Source organism: Mustela nigripes, chromosome 11 (assembly GCF_022355385.1).
Source record: "Mustela nigripes isolate SB6536 chromosome 11, MUSNIG.SB6536, whole genome shotgun sequence".
NCBI lineage: Eukaryota > Metazoa > Chordata > Mammalia > Carnivora > Mustelidae > Mustela > Mustela nigripes.
In genome coordinates, this window is record NC_081567.1 from 35,482,520 (window position 1) to 35,495,419 (window position 12,900).

General features: G+C 50.8%; 1 protein-coding gene across 7 annotated transcripts in view; it reads left to right on the top strand.

The window, feature by feature from the left end:
• ANKS3 (ankyrin repeat and sterile alpha motif domain containing 3) overlaps positions 1–12,900 on the top strand; it is a 37,846-nt gene that overhangs the window by 19,897 nt on the left and 5,049 nt on the right. For 6 of the 7 annotated variants that reach the window (XM_059415421.1, XM_059415423.1, XM_059415419.1 and 3 more), the window contains 5 exons: positions 4,157–4,292; positions 9,503–9,661; positions 11,628–11,765; positions 12,098–12,207; positions 12,464–12,640. In XM_059415421.1, coding sequence (XP_059271404.1) covers positions 4,157–4,292; positions 9,503–9,661; positions 11,628–11,765; positions 12,098–12,207; positions 12,464–12,640 — 720 coding nt within the window. The remainder of the gene's footprint in view (positions 1–4,156; positions 4,293–9,502; positions 9,662–11,627; positions 11,766–12,097; positions 12,208–12,463; positions 12,641–12,900) is intronic. The other variant, XM_059415422.1, reaches the window with a different exon arrangement.

Here is a 12,900-nt window from a genome sequence, read left to right on the forward strand (position 1 = left end):
GCTGGATGGTCTTGCTAGTCTTCTGGGAGAGGGGCTTTTTTTTTTTTTTAAAGATTTATTTATTTAGTTATTTGACAGAGAGAGAGATCACAAGGTGGGGGTGGAGAAGCAGGCTCCGGGCCAAGCAGAGATCCCAATGCGGGGCTCGATCCCATGACCCCGGGATCATGACCCGAGCTGAAGGCAGAGGCTTTAACCCACTGAGCAACGCAGGTGCCCCAAGTTTGTGCCTTTTGACTGCTTTCATTTTCCCCTTCCAGACCCCTCTAAAAAGTGACCTTTGAAGGCTGAAGGGTTTTTTTGTTTTGTTTTGTTTTTAAGATTTTATTTATTTATTTGACAGGCAGAGATCACAAGTAGGCGGAGGGGCAGGCAGAGAGAGAGGGGGGAAGCAGGCTCCCCACTGAGCAAAGAGCCTGATACGGGGCTCAATCCCAGAACCCTGGGATCTTGACCTGAGCCGAAGGCAGAGGCTTAACCCATTGAGCCACCAGGCACCCAGGCTGAAGGTTTCAGAGCTGATTTCTAACCAGAGCTTTTCAAAATGGGGGATTTATAGAAAGTAGAACTCAGTTAAGGTCTTGTAAAGATGCAGTTTTTTTCCTACTAGAGCACATGTGATAATCACCTTCTATACTAGCCTCAGCCAAGACTGTCAGTTGATCATACGTTTCCAAATAAGGGAAAAGTATGCCTAAGTAAACATTTATTATACAGTGATCTGTATCTGCTATAAAGGAATCAGAAAGTACAGTGAAGCCACCAAAAAGCCAGAATTACTCCTAATCGCATCACCCAGAGATAGCACAGTTAACACCTTGTAGGGTATCCACCTGGGTTTTTAACGGATATTTTAAGTCCGAGTAGAGTCCCGTTATACGGAAAGTTTTGTGTGATGCTTTCTTTCCTCTTAACAATGTCCTCTGCACCCCGTTCACGTTAGTAAACGCCCTTGGCTGGACCTGTCCCATAGTAGGGGGTTGCGTTCCACTCTATAGATGTGGTCCGTCCTATTTCACTAATTCCTGATTTTATGCTCTTCCTGATTCTCACCGTACTAAACGCTGGTGGGAAAATCCTAAATGTTAGTGTATGTAGTCTTTACACTAGGTTAAATCCCTAGGAGTGGAATTGCTGGGTCAGTGGGTGTGTGCACCGTCAGGGTTTGCCGGTTTGCCCTCCAGAGCACTGAGCTCTGGTGGTCCCGCTCTCAGACCCCACACTGCCTGCTTGAAGCTTCTAAAATGTTTATTGTCTTTTCCACTTTCAAAGTAAGTGTGCTCATTGTGAATTTAGAGAATACAGAAGATTAGGAAGATAGGGAAAATCCCCCATCCTACTGCTTTGAAATAATAGTTTGGGCATGCTTTCTTCTAGTGTTAGACACACTTTTGTTTGTCTTGTTTTGCTGCTGCTATAAGATCCGTACTGTTTTGTATCATGGTCTTTTTTTCGTATCTTTTATTTTTAAAATACTTTTTCCAGTTTTCCTGAGATACAGTCAACATTTAACATTGTATAATTTTAAGGTGCACAGCATGATTTGAATTTAGTATACATTGTGAAATGAATATCATAGTAAGTTTACTGAACGTTCGTCACAGTTACAAATTTTTTCCTTTTTAAACAGTGATTTAATAACTTCCTTGTGCCTTTCCATGAACCTATGAAAGTGTATCAACTAGTAAGCTCTGAGAAATATTTAAAATATAAAACCTCTCTTAAATCCTCAGTAATAGCGGTATTACAGGGAAGTCCTCCTATAACTTACGAATGTGTACAGGCACACTTCACCTTCTCGTGCTTCACTGTATCGCATTCACAGATGCTGCATTTTTTTTACAGATGGAAGGTTTGTGGAGACCTTGTGTTGAACAAGTCTGTGGGTGCCGTTTTCCCAAAACCTTTCACTCACTTTGTGTCTCTGTGTCACATTTTGGTAATTCTTGCAATAGTTCAAACTTTTTCATTATTATCTTTTTCTTTTTTTTAGATTTTATTTATTTATTTGAGAAGGAGCAGAGAGAGCACCTGAGTTGGGGGGAGGGGCAGAGGAAGAGGAAGATGCAGAAGCAGGCTCCTTGCCCAGCAGAGAGCCCAACCCAGCTCAATCCCTGGGATCGCAACCTGAGCCAAGGCAGGCCCTTAATCCACTGAGCCATCCAGGGCCCCTATTGTCATATCTGTTATGGTGGTTGGGATCAGTGATCATGACTTACTGAGAAGTCAGATGATAGCATTTTTTAGCAGTAAAGTTTATCTTTAAGTAAGCGCTACGTTGAAATGGGGTTTGAACTCATGACCCTGAGTTCATGCTCTGCTGAATGAGCTACCCAGGCGCCCCCATAGAGTATTTTATTTCTTTAGGATATACTCATTGTTTTTCCAGATGTAATGCTGTGGCACTCTTAATAGGCCACAGTATAGTGTAATATAACTTACACGCACTGGGAGACCCAAAAACTTCATTTGCCTGTGTTACTGTTGTGGAGGGGTCTGGAGCTCAACCTGCAGTGTCCCAGGCCTGTCCAGGGTATGTTGTTTTCATGATTTAAAAACACATGTGAGGGCACCTGGGTGGCTCAGTGTGTTAAAGCCTCTGCCTTCGGCTCAGGTCATGATCTCAGGGTCCTGGGATCAAGCCCCGCATGGGCCTCTCTGCTCGGTGGGGAGCCTGCTTCCTCCTCTCTCTCTGCCTGCCTCTCTGCCTATTTGTGATCTCTGTCAAATAAATAAAATCTTAAAAAAAAAAAAAAAACCCACACTTGTGAAAGTAATATAACCTACAGGCTTAAAAAAAAAGAAAAAAGCCAAACAATAAAATTTAGAGGATAATTAATCAAAAACTTAGAAATAAGCATTAAAAACCTCTAAGTTTTATTGCACTATCTCCTCCTGCCCCCCAGTGCTAACAGCTATGATTAGATTTCTGCATAAGTGGAATCCTGCAAATAAATAATTCAGCAGAATCCTGCTATATAAATCGATACATCTGCCTCTGCAGTGTGTTTTTAAATGTGAGCAGAACAGCACAGACTTATTTCCACGGCAGTCGGAGAAGCCGGCCTCAGTCTCTGACCCAGTGCTTGATAGTATTGGTACGCCTTAAGTAGCCATTCATGAATTAGTGGGTGCAGTAGTTTCCTGTGGCTGCTTTTAACAATTTACCGTGAAGCTGGTGGGCTTAAAACACTCAAATTTATTTTCCCACAGTTCTGGACGCTGGAAGACCAGAACCAAGGCACCAGCAGGGCCACACTCCCTCCATAGGCTTTGGGAGGAATATGTGCACTTGGCTTCCGCTGTTTCTTGGCTCTAGACGCCTCACTCCAGTCTCTGCCTCTGTCTTTTCATTCTGCCCCCACCCCCATATGTCCATGTCATCCGTGGTTCCTCAAAAGACACTTTATACCTTATGTGTCATAAAGACATATGATCCTTTCAAAACCTTGGTTATACCAGTTACTTGTAAGCACCAGCATTCATGGCAATGACATGTCGGCCTCCCCCCCAGTTACACGGTCTCTGGGTTCTCTACCGAACACCTGTGTCACTGAAGCAGTCTCTGTTCTTTGGGGTTATTTCCTCAGGAGAGAACCACAGAAGTGGAATTACTGTGCGGAAGATAAGTACAGTTTCGGGCTTTGGATAAAAATGACGGGACTCTTCTTAGAAGGATGCTGCTCTCACTGTGGTCAGGATGGTGAAAGGCTGCTTCTCTTGTGCATCTGCTGTCACGGCTCTCTCTTGTGCGGAGACGTGAGGCGGGCCGGCCTGCCCAGGTGCGAAGGGTGAAGGCTGGGCTGTGGCCCGAGCGCTCTGCAGTGCGCCCTTCCCCGCCTGGAGCCCAGACCGCCTCTCTCTCAAGGATCTGCCTGCGGGGCAGGGGGGCGGAGAGCTGCACAGCCACCAGATGGCTGGGGTGCCACCACCAGGCTCCTCTCCAGCAGCCCCCACCTCGTCCTAAAGGACAGTGAGGGCCTCACAGGCCTTCCCCGTGTGGCTTAGACGGGGAGTTGCCAAGGGCCCGGGTGCCGACCTTTCCTGGGCTGAGCAGCCAGGCACGTCTTAGCTGGGGTCCGGAGCCCACCCCTGGAGCAGGAGAGTGCTTTGCGGGGGAGGGTCCTAGGTCCTGAACCTCTGTGAACTTTCACAGGGAGTGAGAGTGGACACAAGAGACCACAGCGGGGCCACAGCCCGGATGCTGGCCAAGCAGTACGGACACATGAAGATTGTGGGGCTGATCGACGCTCACTCGCCTGCTCTGCCCAAGAACGTCTACCGGAGTCCAGGTACGTGCTGCGGCGCTGCCGGGTCCCCTGCCAGCCCCCACTTGCCCCTGAGATTTGGCTCCTGCAGCCTTGCCAAGAGACGCCTGCCTCCACCGTGATTCCACTGTGTGGAGGCTGAGGTGTGCTGGTCTGACAGGAGACAGGCCCGTTAGCGTGGAGTGGCAGCGGCCAGGCCGAAGGTGCCCAGCAGGCTGGCAGCGCTCCAGGACACGCGGGCCGCAGCCTCCCGGCCGGGATGCCTCACACCTGCTGTTCCTTGACTTTGCTTGTGGTGCTTATTACCACACGAAACATTTTAACTTTATATAGTCAGAGTCATCCGTCTTTATTGCTTTTAGATTTGGGCCAGTCACAGATCCTTCCGTTCCTGGTTGTACAAGATTTCGCTCGCTTTTTTCTGGTTCATACCCGGTTTCGTTTTGGACATTTAGCTCTCTGACCCTGTGTACTTTCTTGTCATGTGTGGCACGAGTGTGGCGTTCAGATGGCTTCGCTGTTGTCCTGGCTTCATTAAACTGTGTTAACAGTCCCATCTCTGGTCTCGTGATCTGAGAGGCTTTGTCATGGACTCTGAGTTTCTGTCTGTGCCCCGCTCTGCTTCTGGGCTTGCTCTCCTGTTCTCCGGGTCTGTCCACACAGCAGACCCACGCGGCTGACTCCTTGCAGCTTTCTGTAGAACGCTGGACTCTCTCTGGCCGGCCAGTCCCCCGGCAGCTTTCCCTTTCCGGTGTTCCCTAGTATCGCTCATGTATTTTTCTTTCTTTTTTTTTAAAGATTTTATTTATTTATTTATTTGAGAGAGAGACAGTGAGAGAGCGCATGAGCGAGGAGAAGGTCAGAGGGAGAAGCAGACTCCCTGTGGAGCTGGGAGCCCGATGCGGAACTCGATCCCGGGACTCCGGGATCATGACCTGAGCCGAAGTCAGTCGTCCAACCAACTGAGCCACCCAGGCGTCCCTCATGTATTTTTCTGTGTCAACTTGAGCATCAACTTGTCTAGCTGCTTAGGAATGGCGTGTTGTTGGGACTCTGGCAGATTTGTAAATCAATGACCCGTTTTATGATTCTGAGCCATCCTCTGTAACAGCAAGGGACGTCTTTAGTTCAAGTGTACTTTTGTGTCTACAGGAGGGTTAAAAATTCTCCTCCTTGACATTGTGTATGTAGCTTTTTTTCTTCCTAAGTGTATTTGTTGCTGTTGTAAATGGGGTTTCACTGCCTTCATATGCTCCGCCTGTCTGTTGTCTGTGAGGATGAAGGCTGTTGGGGTCTGTGTGCCAGTTCCATGTTCTGTTCTGCTGAATTCTGTCACTGCTTGAGTTGATTGATTTTCCAGGCTTTTCCAGGTATACTACCATACAGTCTGCCCATAGAGATAGATTCACTGCTTCCTTCTGATTTGTGTACCTCTGATTTCTTTCATTTAGTTGCATGGGCCAGGATTCTTGTAAGTGGTTGAATGTGTGGGGACAGTGGGAATTCACCTGGTCCTGACCTTAGCGGAAATGCCACCGTAGGTGAGATGCTGGCTAGGAGGGTAAGGTGTGCATGCATCCTCTCGTGTTAAGAAAGTATCTGATGTTTTCTGTATTCCTGCCTGTTTTTTACAGGAATAAGTGTAGGATTTTGTGAAAGGCTTTTTCAGCATCTATGAAGAAGATTGTTAATTTTCTCTTTAGGTCTCCTAATAGAGTATATTAGTGAATTTCCTAATAATGAACCAAGTTTACATCGTTTGTTTAAATCCCACGTGGTATGTTATTTTCTTAATGGGATGTTGGATTGTTTGCCAGTATTTTAGTGTTTCTGTCTGGCTATTCAGTTATAAATCATACTGGTTTTTGATTGTGTTTTATCGGGTGTACCTCATATAGAGAATTTGAGTTTTCCTTCCTATTTTGTGCTCTGGAACAATTTATGCAGCTTAGGTGCCCTGTGGTGTTTAAAGGTTTGGCAGGATTCTCCTGTGAGACCATCTGGATCTGGTCTTTCTTTGGGTAAGTTTTTCTGTTTCTGCTGTAGAAATTGGTCTGCTTAAGCCTTCTCATTTCCCAGGGGCCAGGTTTGGTAAATTGCATTTTCCTAGGAAATCCCTTCCTCTGGGATTTCAAACTTCAGCTCGCACAGAGGTCTGCAAAACCATTTCTGTCTCCTAAAAAGTTCCAGTGGTTATTTTCCTGTGTCATTTCTGTTTTTTACCTGCGTCCTGACTCATCCTCTCTCCTCTTTCTTGTTCAGTCTTTGGTGGTTTTCTCACTTTCCTGCAGTACTGCTTTTCCACTCAAATATTTTTTAAAAAGAGATTTATTTATTTGACAGAGAGACAGCAAGGAGGAAAGGGAGAGCAGGCCCCCGCTGAGCAGGGAGTCCGATGTGGGGTTGATCCCAGAACCCTGGGATCATGACCTGAGCCAAAGGCAGAGGTTTTACGACTGAGCCACCCATGCACCCCGCCACTCACATCTCTTCTGCTTTGGGCACCTCATGACTGAGTCTTCATTTTATTTTATTTTATTTAAAGATTTTATTTATTTATTTGACAGACAGAATGATCACAAGTAGGCAGAGAGGCAGGCAGAGAGAATGAGAGGGGAGGAAGCAGGCTCCCCACCAAGCAGAGAGCCCAATGCGGGGCTCGATCCCAGGACTCTGAGATCATGACCTGAGCTGAAGGCAGACGCTTAACCCACTGAGCCAGCCAGGCACCCCGTGAGTCTTCATTTTAAAAATCTGACCTTTCTTTTGCTTTGTTTTGTTTGTTTGTTTGTTTATTTTTTTAAAGATTTTATTTATTTAGCAGAGAGAGAGGGGGGGAGAGAGCGAGCACAGGCAGACAGAATGGTAGGCAGAGGGAGAAGCAGGCTCCCTGCTGAGCAAGGAGCCTGATGTGGGACTCGATCCCAGGACGCTGGGATCATGACCTGAGCTGAAGGCAGCTGCTTAACCAACTGAGCCACCCAGGCGTCCCTATTTATTTATTTAAAGATTTTATTTATTTATTTGACAGACAGAGATCACAAGCAGGCAGACAGGCAGGCAGAGAGAGGAAAAGGAGGAAGCAGGCTCCCTGCTGAGCAGAGAGCCCGATGCGGGACTCAGTCCCAGGACCATGGGATCATGACCTGAGCTGAAGGCAGCAGCTTAACCCACTGAGCCACCCAGGCGCCCCTGTTTTGTTTTTTTAAAGATTCTATTTTTAAGTCCTCCCTGAGCCCAACACAGGGCTTGAACTCACAATCCCGAGGTCAAGAGTCACCCACTCTACTGACTGAGCCAGCCAGGTGCCCAGTTGGCCTTTGTTTTCTCCCTCTTTCCTGAGTTCCCTTTCCCTTTCTCAGTCGTGAGTGCGTGCCTGTCTCTCTCTCTGTTTTTTTGTTTTTTTTTTTTAAGATTTTATTTATTTGACAGAGATAGATCACAAGTAGGCAGAGAAGCAGGCTCCTTGCTGAGCAGAGAGAGCACAATGCAGGGCTCGATCCCAGGACCCTGGGATCATGACCCAAGCCAAAGGCAGAGGCTTTAACCCACTGAACCACCCAGGCGCCCCATGCCTGTCTCTTTTTATTTTCCGTTTTGGATTTCTGCATCAGGACGCTTTTTCAGCTCTTCCGTGCTTGTTTAAGATGTGCCCATGTGGAGTATCACGCTCGCTTTCTTCTCCCTCTTTGGTGGTGGTGGTTTGCAGGGAGGTGCGTCTTCACTCACTGCAGTGTTTGGTCCCTGGTTCCTGTGTCCTCCCTGGAGATGGCTGGAGGGGGACATGGCGAAGCCAAGCCTGATGTGTCTGTCCTTGATATGGTTTTGTCTTGCCCGATCCTGGAGGTCCCCCACTGGCTTCTCGTTCACTGTTCAGTTTCCAAGATGGGTCTGCCGGGAGCGGGGCTATCCTGCTCCATGGCCTATGTGCATTTTTAAGTTGCTGCTCTGGGGTTGTGCTTCCCTCTGCCAGGACGCTTTTTCTGCCACAGAATAGACTTTTTCTGGGCGCAACACTGGCACGTCTTGCCCTCATCTTGCTTCGAGTGTGGCTTTATTCTAGACCTGCCTGCTCTTCTCGGAGACTGGATGTGTGTGAGCAAGAAGTCTCTCTGCGAGAAGAGAAACGGACGTGTCACGTTTCCACAGGAGCGAGGAACAGGCGCCGGGGGTGCGCTCTGTGGAAGGGGTGGGATTCCTGTGGCTGTGTCTGTTGTCCTTGCTCACTTGTCAAGTTCAAGAGGATGTGCTGGGAGGTTCAGATTCACGGAGCCTCCTTGGCCTTAGTTACCCCTTTTCCCTCGTCCTTTTACTCTTGAGGAGTCCGCCGTCTTCTGCCTGGGCAGGAGCAGTTTCCTCCCAGTGGTGTAGATCCTGGAGTGCGTGGGAACAAGCTGGGTGGGGAAGAGAGGGTCACTGGCCTGGCATCACTGGCCACATTTGGAACCTGCCTCAGTAACGCCCTCACTCGCCAGGTGGTCACTGACCTGGGCTGTCACACCAGCGTGCTGCTCCCCCGCCACGGCCTGGCTCCCTTCCTGCCTCAGGGTCGCTGGTGACGGGCGCCAGCTCATGGGGGGCAGTGGATGAAGGGCTCCTTTGGCATCTGAGCCCCAGTGTACCAGCCTAAGAGTGAGGGCTCACCAGATGCTTCGAGCCTTACACAAATCTGGTCATGGAGGCTCCCTTCCAGGTGTGATGAAATAAAACTGTGAAAAGCTCTAAGATGGTAGGGACTGTGAGTGAGTCCAGCCCTTCCGCTGTGACAGGCCGCATGCGGGGTGCTTCCCTGGCCCCAGCGTGCGGCCAGGACGTGCAGGGGGCAAAAGTGCAGTTTTTAGGAAGTAATGACTGATATCCTCTATGTCTATGACCAGGTGGATCTTATTTATAATCTCAGAACAAAATTTAGTTCTGGTTTTAAATGTACATACTTGTTATAAAAAATTCTCAATCCAGAGAGCGGAGTAAGAATTAAGACTGCCCCATCGTGACAGACTTTGTCAGTTGAGACTCCGGCTCAGCGAGCTTGCTTCCTCCCCGATCTCCCCGCGGCCCTCTGAATGGTGGACTGGCCCACTGTGGCACTGCTTTCGAGTGGTATCCTGGGAAACAGTTTTTTCTTCTTAACGTGAGAAAACCAATTATGATGATTTTATTCCCACCTACTATGAAGATTACTAAAATAGTCCATCACTGAACAAAATGTCCCAATTCTGGTGTTTGACCTGCAGACAAATTTGAAGACCTAAGCTCTTCGGATGAATCCTGCCCCGTTCCGCAGAGACAGAGGCCCTGTCGGAAGAAGGGCCTCAGCATCCATGAGGGGCCTCGAGCCTTGGCCAGGATCACAGCCATTGGACTTGGGGGCAAGATGCAGCAGCCTTGCCGCGGTGAGTGCTCCCACCTCCTGCTGGCTCCTCTGTGGTGCATCCTGAGATGCCGGCCTGATGAGACCGAGCAGTTCTTGGCCCTCGGAACGTGGGCCCTGGAGGCTGCGGCTCACAGATCAGAACTGATTACAGGGATAGGAAGACACTGATCACTGGCTTGCTTCTGGGTTCATCCTTTGATTTTCCTTTCCAGGGGTTACGTTACAGAATAGAACTTTCTCTCCAGCAGTGGAAATACAGTGAAGCTGGAGTTTCCTTTATCAGCTAGTGCAGAGAAAACGTTGAAGCCTAGACTCCGTGCCCTTCACCAGCTGGAGGTGGCTGTGTTTCTGGGCAGGCTGTTTCTCCCCATGCTAGACTGGAGCGGTTTTGGGCGGTACACTTAGTGTGCTCGTAGTGCGTTTTCTCTCATCGGCAGCGCCTCATGGGGAGCGCAGTGTTCTTGGGGCGCAGGGGTGTTGACACTTGCTGTGGCCTGACCAAGCGATCAGTCTTAGGTGTGAGTTACATTTTATTTGATGTTTGTCACCCAGCAGAGGCCAGGTCAGTCCTGCTGGTCTAGCAAGCTGGGTGGATGGGCCCATCTCGTGAGCAGGTGCCCCCCAGGGCTTAGAAACTGACTTTCCCAGTCACAGGGGGCCTTGCTTCGGTCAAGAATACACAAGACTCCATTGCCTACCAGGACCTTGAGCGCTGGGTTGAGAGCTCTAGGCCCACCTTTTCCCATCAGCCACAGAGGGGTGGGCTGACTGGGCCACTGGAGAAGCTGCCCCCAGCCGTGGTCAGGCCGCTGCAGGGTGACCGCCTGCCGCCTCCTCCAGGGAGCATGCTTGTGAGCCCATAGCTCCGGGGTATTTGGCCGGGTGCTTCTGTAGCGCGGAGGCCATGCTGTCTGGCCCACCTGAGGTATGGCAGGGACACAGGAAGGTCGGGTTCTACCCAGGGTTGGGGGGATGGTTATAACCTGTGTTGCTGTACAACAGGTGCTTTTTTTTTTCTTTTTAATTTAATTAATTTATTTATTTGACAGAGAGAGAGAGAGATCACAGTAGACAGAGAGAGAGGGAAGCAGGCTCCCTGCCGAGCAGGGAGCCCGATGCGGGACTCGATCCCAGGACCCTGAGATCATGACCCGAGCCGAAGGCAGCAGCTTAACCCACTGAGCCACCCAGGTGCCCAACAGGTGCTTTTGAAAACGGAATTCGTTGGGAGTTACCAAAATAATCTGGCCAGAGCCCATTTATACACAACTTCTTATGCACCCACAGAGGCAGAAAAACATTTACCTAAGAATGATGCTTATTGTTCCATTCTTAGTTATGCCATTTCCTTACACCTTGTGGTATTTAAATTCTCTGTCTGTGCCTGTATCCTCTTTGCCAGTGATCAGGAAACATTCTTGTGCAGGCAGACGCGTCCAGAGGTCATGTAAACTTGGTGTCACTGCTGTTTGTCTTTAGCTGGAGGCCTCCGCCTCCCTGCTTGGCCAGATCTCTTTGGCTGGGGCTGACTCAGCCGACGAGCAGCGCCCCAGATGTTTGTGTTGAAAAGTCACAGGGAGTGTGAAGGCTGGTGTGTGTGAGATTTTGTTCCCAGCTGTGAGGAATACTTAGTATCTGGTTTGCCTACGGCTCAGGAACCTGTAAGCACAGCTTACCGTGTCCTGCTCTGTCCACTTGGAAAGGCAGCACAGGGGGTGATGGAGGGGGCGCCAGGTCGGACTGGGCCCGACGGCGTGTCCGTGCCCTTGCCCAGACTGGCCCCCCATGCCCCTTGGAGTCCTTCCTCACCTGCAGAGCATGCCGTGGGGTGCCGACGGGGGAACAGCCATTTAGACGAAACTTTCTGCTTGCCTGAATCCCGGGCCTTCCCTCCCGCTGAAATTCCTCTGCGGAGGCTGAATTTGTTAGGAGGAAGTCGTCTCTTTTGTGCTCATGTGGGTTTACATGCCCCTTTCTGTCCACAGAGCAGGTGCCTCTGCCGGGCTACGTCACCTTCAACAGCAGCGACGAGAACCCGCTGGTGGCGGGAGGCCTCTGCTACAGGGACGTCACCTCCCCGATCAATGACCGGGATGTGGAGAGCAGCAGCAGCAGCAGTCGGGGTGAGTGCGCCCCGCCCCGCCCGGCTGGGGGCTCCGCTGGAGCGGCCCGCCACCCCTCAGTGGGGACACGGACTGTGGCAGGCCCAGCCAGTAGAGAGCAGGGGTGAAGGATCCCGCAGGGGTGGGGCCGGGCCACCCTAGCTGGGTGCTTGCATTTATTAGCGAAGGGAACAGGCAAAACTCCTGTGCACGTGTTAGGGCGGGAGGGCTTGAGCCGGGCCTCGGAGAACATGGAGCTATTTGAGGAGCTGATGGAGGCGGTGGTGCAGGGCCCTGGGGAGTCCTCACGGGGGAGACCTATGGTCAGCTGCCCTCGTCTTCCCTGTTGCCAGAAGAGCGCGCCCTCTGTGCCAGCCTGGGGGCCGGGGGGCGCAGCAGCAGCAGCGAGGGCCTGACCAGAGCCCCCGGAGTCAGCAGCGAGGCGTCGCTGGAGAGCAACGAGGTGAAGCTTTTCTTCATCTCCCCCCTCCCTCCCCTTTCTTGGTGTCGTGGGGGCTGCCCCCTTGGAGAGGGCAAGGCTGGTGACGAGGACGTCGTGCCAGGCAGACACGCAGCGTCCTGTGAGCCCCGCCCGCCCTGCAGGTCACCAAGGAAGCCTCTCGGCGGCTGGTGGGTGTGGGGGGCAGAGGGCAGAGTGGCTGCAGCTGCGTTAGCTGTGAGCCCCGCAGTGTTCACTCTAAGCACACTTCTCGCCACAGGATTCGGATCATGCCTGTCAGAGTTCGGTTCGCAAGCAAACTAAAAGCTACATGAAGACCAAGAATCGTTACAGCAACAGCGCCAGCCCTTGGCCTCCCGGCACCTGCCCTCCCGGGGCAACCTCTTCCCCAGGATCCATGACCCAGACAGAGAGATGCCCCCATTCAGGACCTCAGGTAAGGGTCATGGGGACACCAGCAGTTAGACGTTGGGTGCTTTGTGTGCTCCGTGAGGCCCGCACTGAACACGTACGATGGGCAGGTGCCCGTGAGAGCGGAGCGAGCCGACGGCCCCCCAGATGGTCTGTGGAGCTCGTCAGGCGGAGACGGCTCCTGAGGGCTCCAGGTGCTGGCTGCAGGGCTTCTGTTCCATCCCTTTCCATTGGGAAACTCTCCCCTTGCTTTCCATACTTGACTTAGCCTCCCTGAGGCTGGGG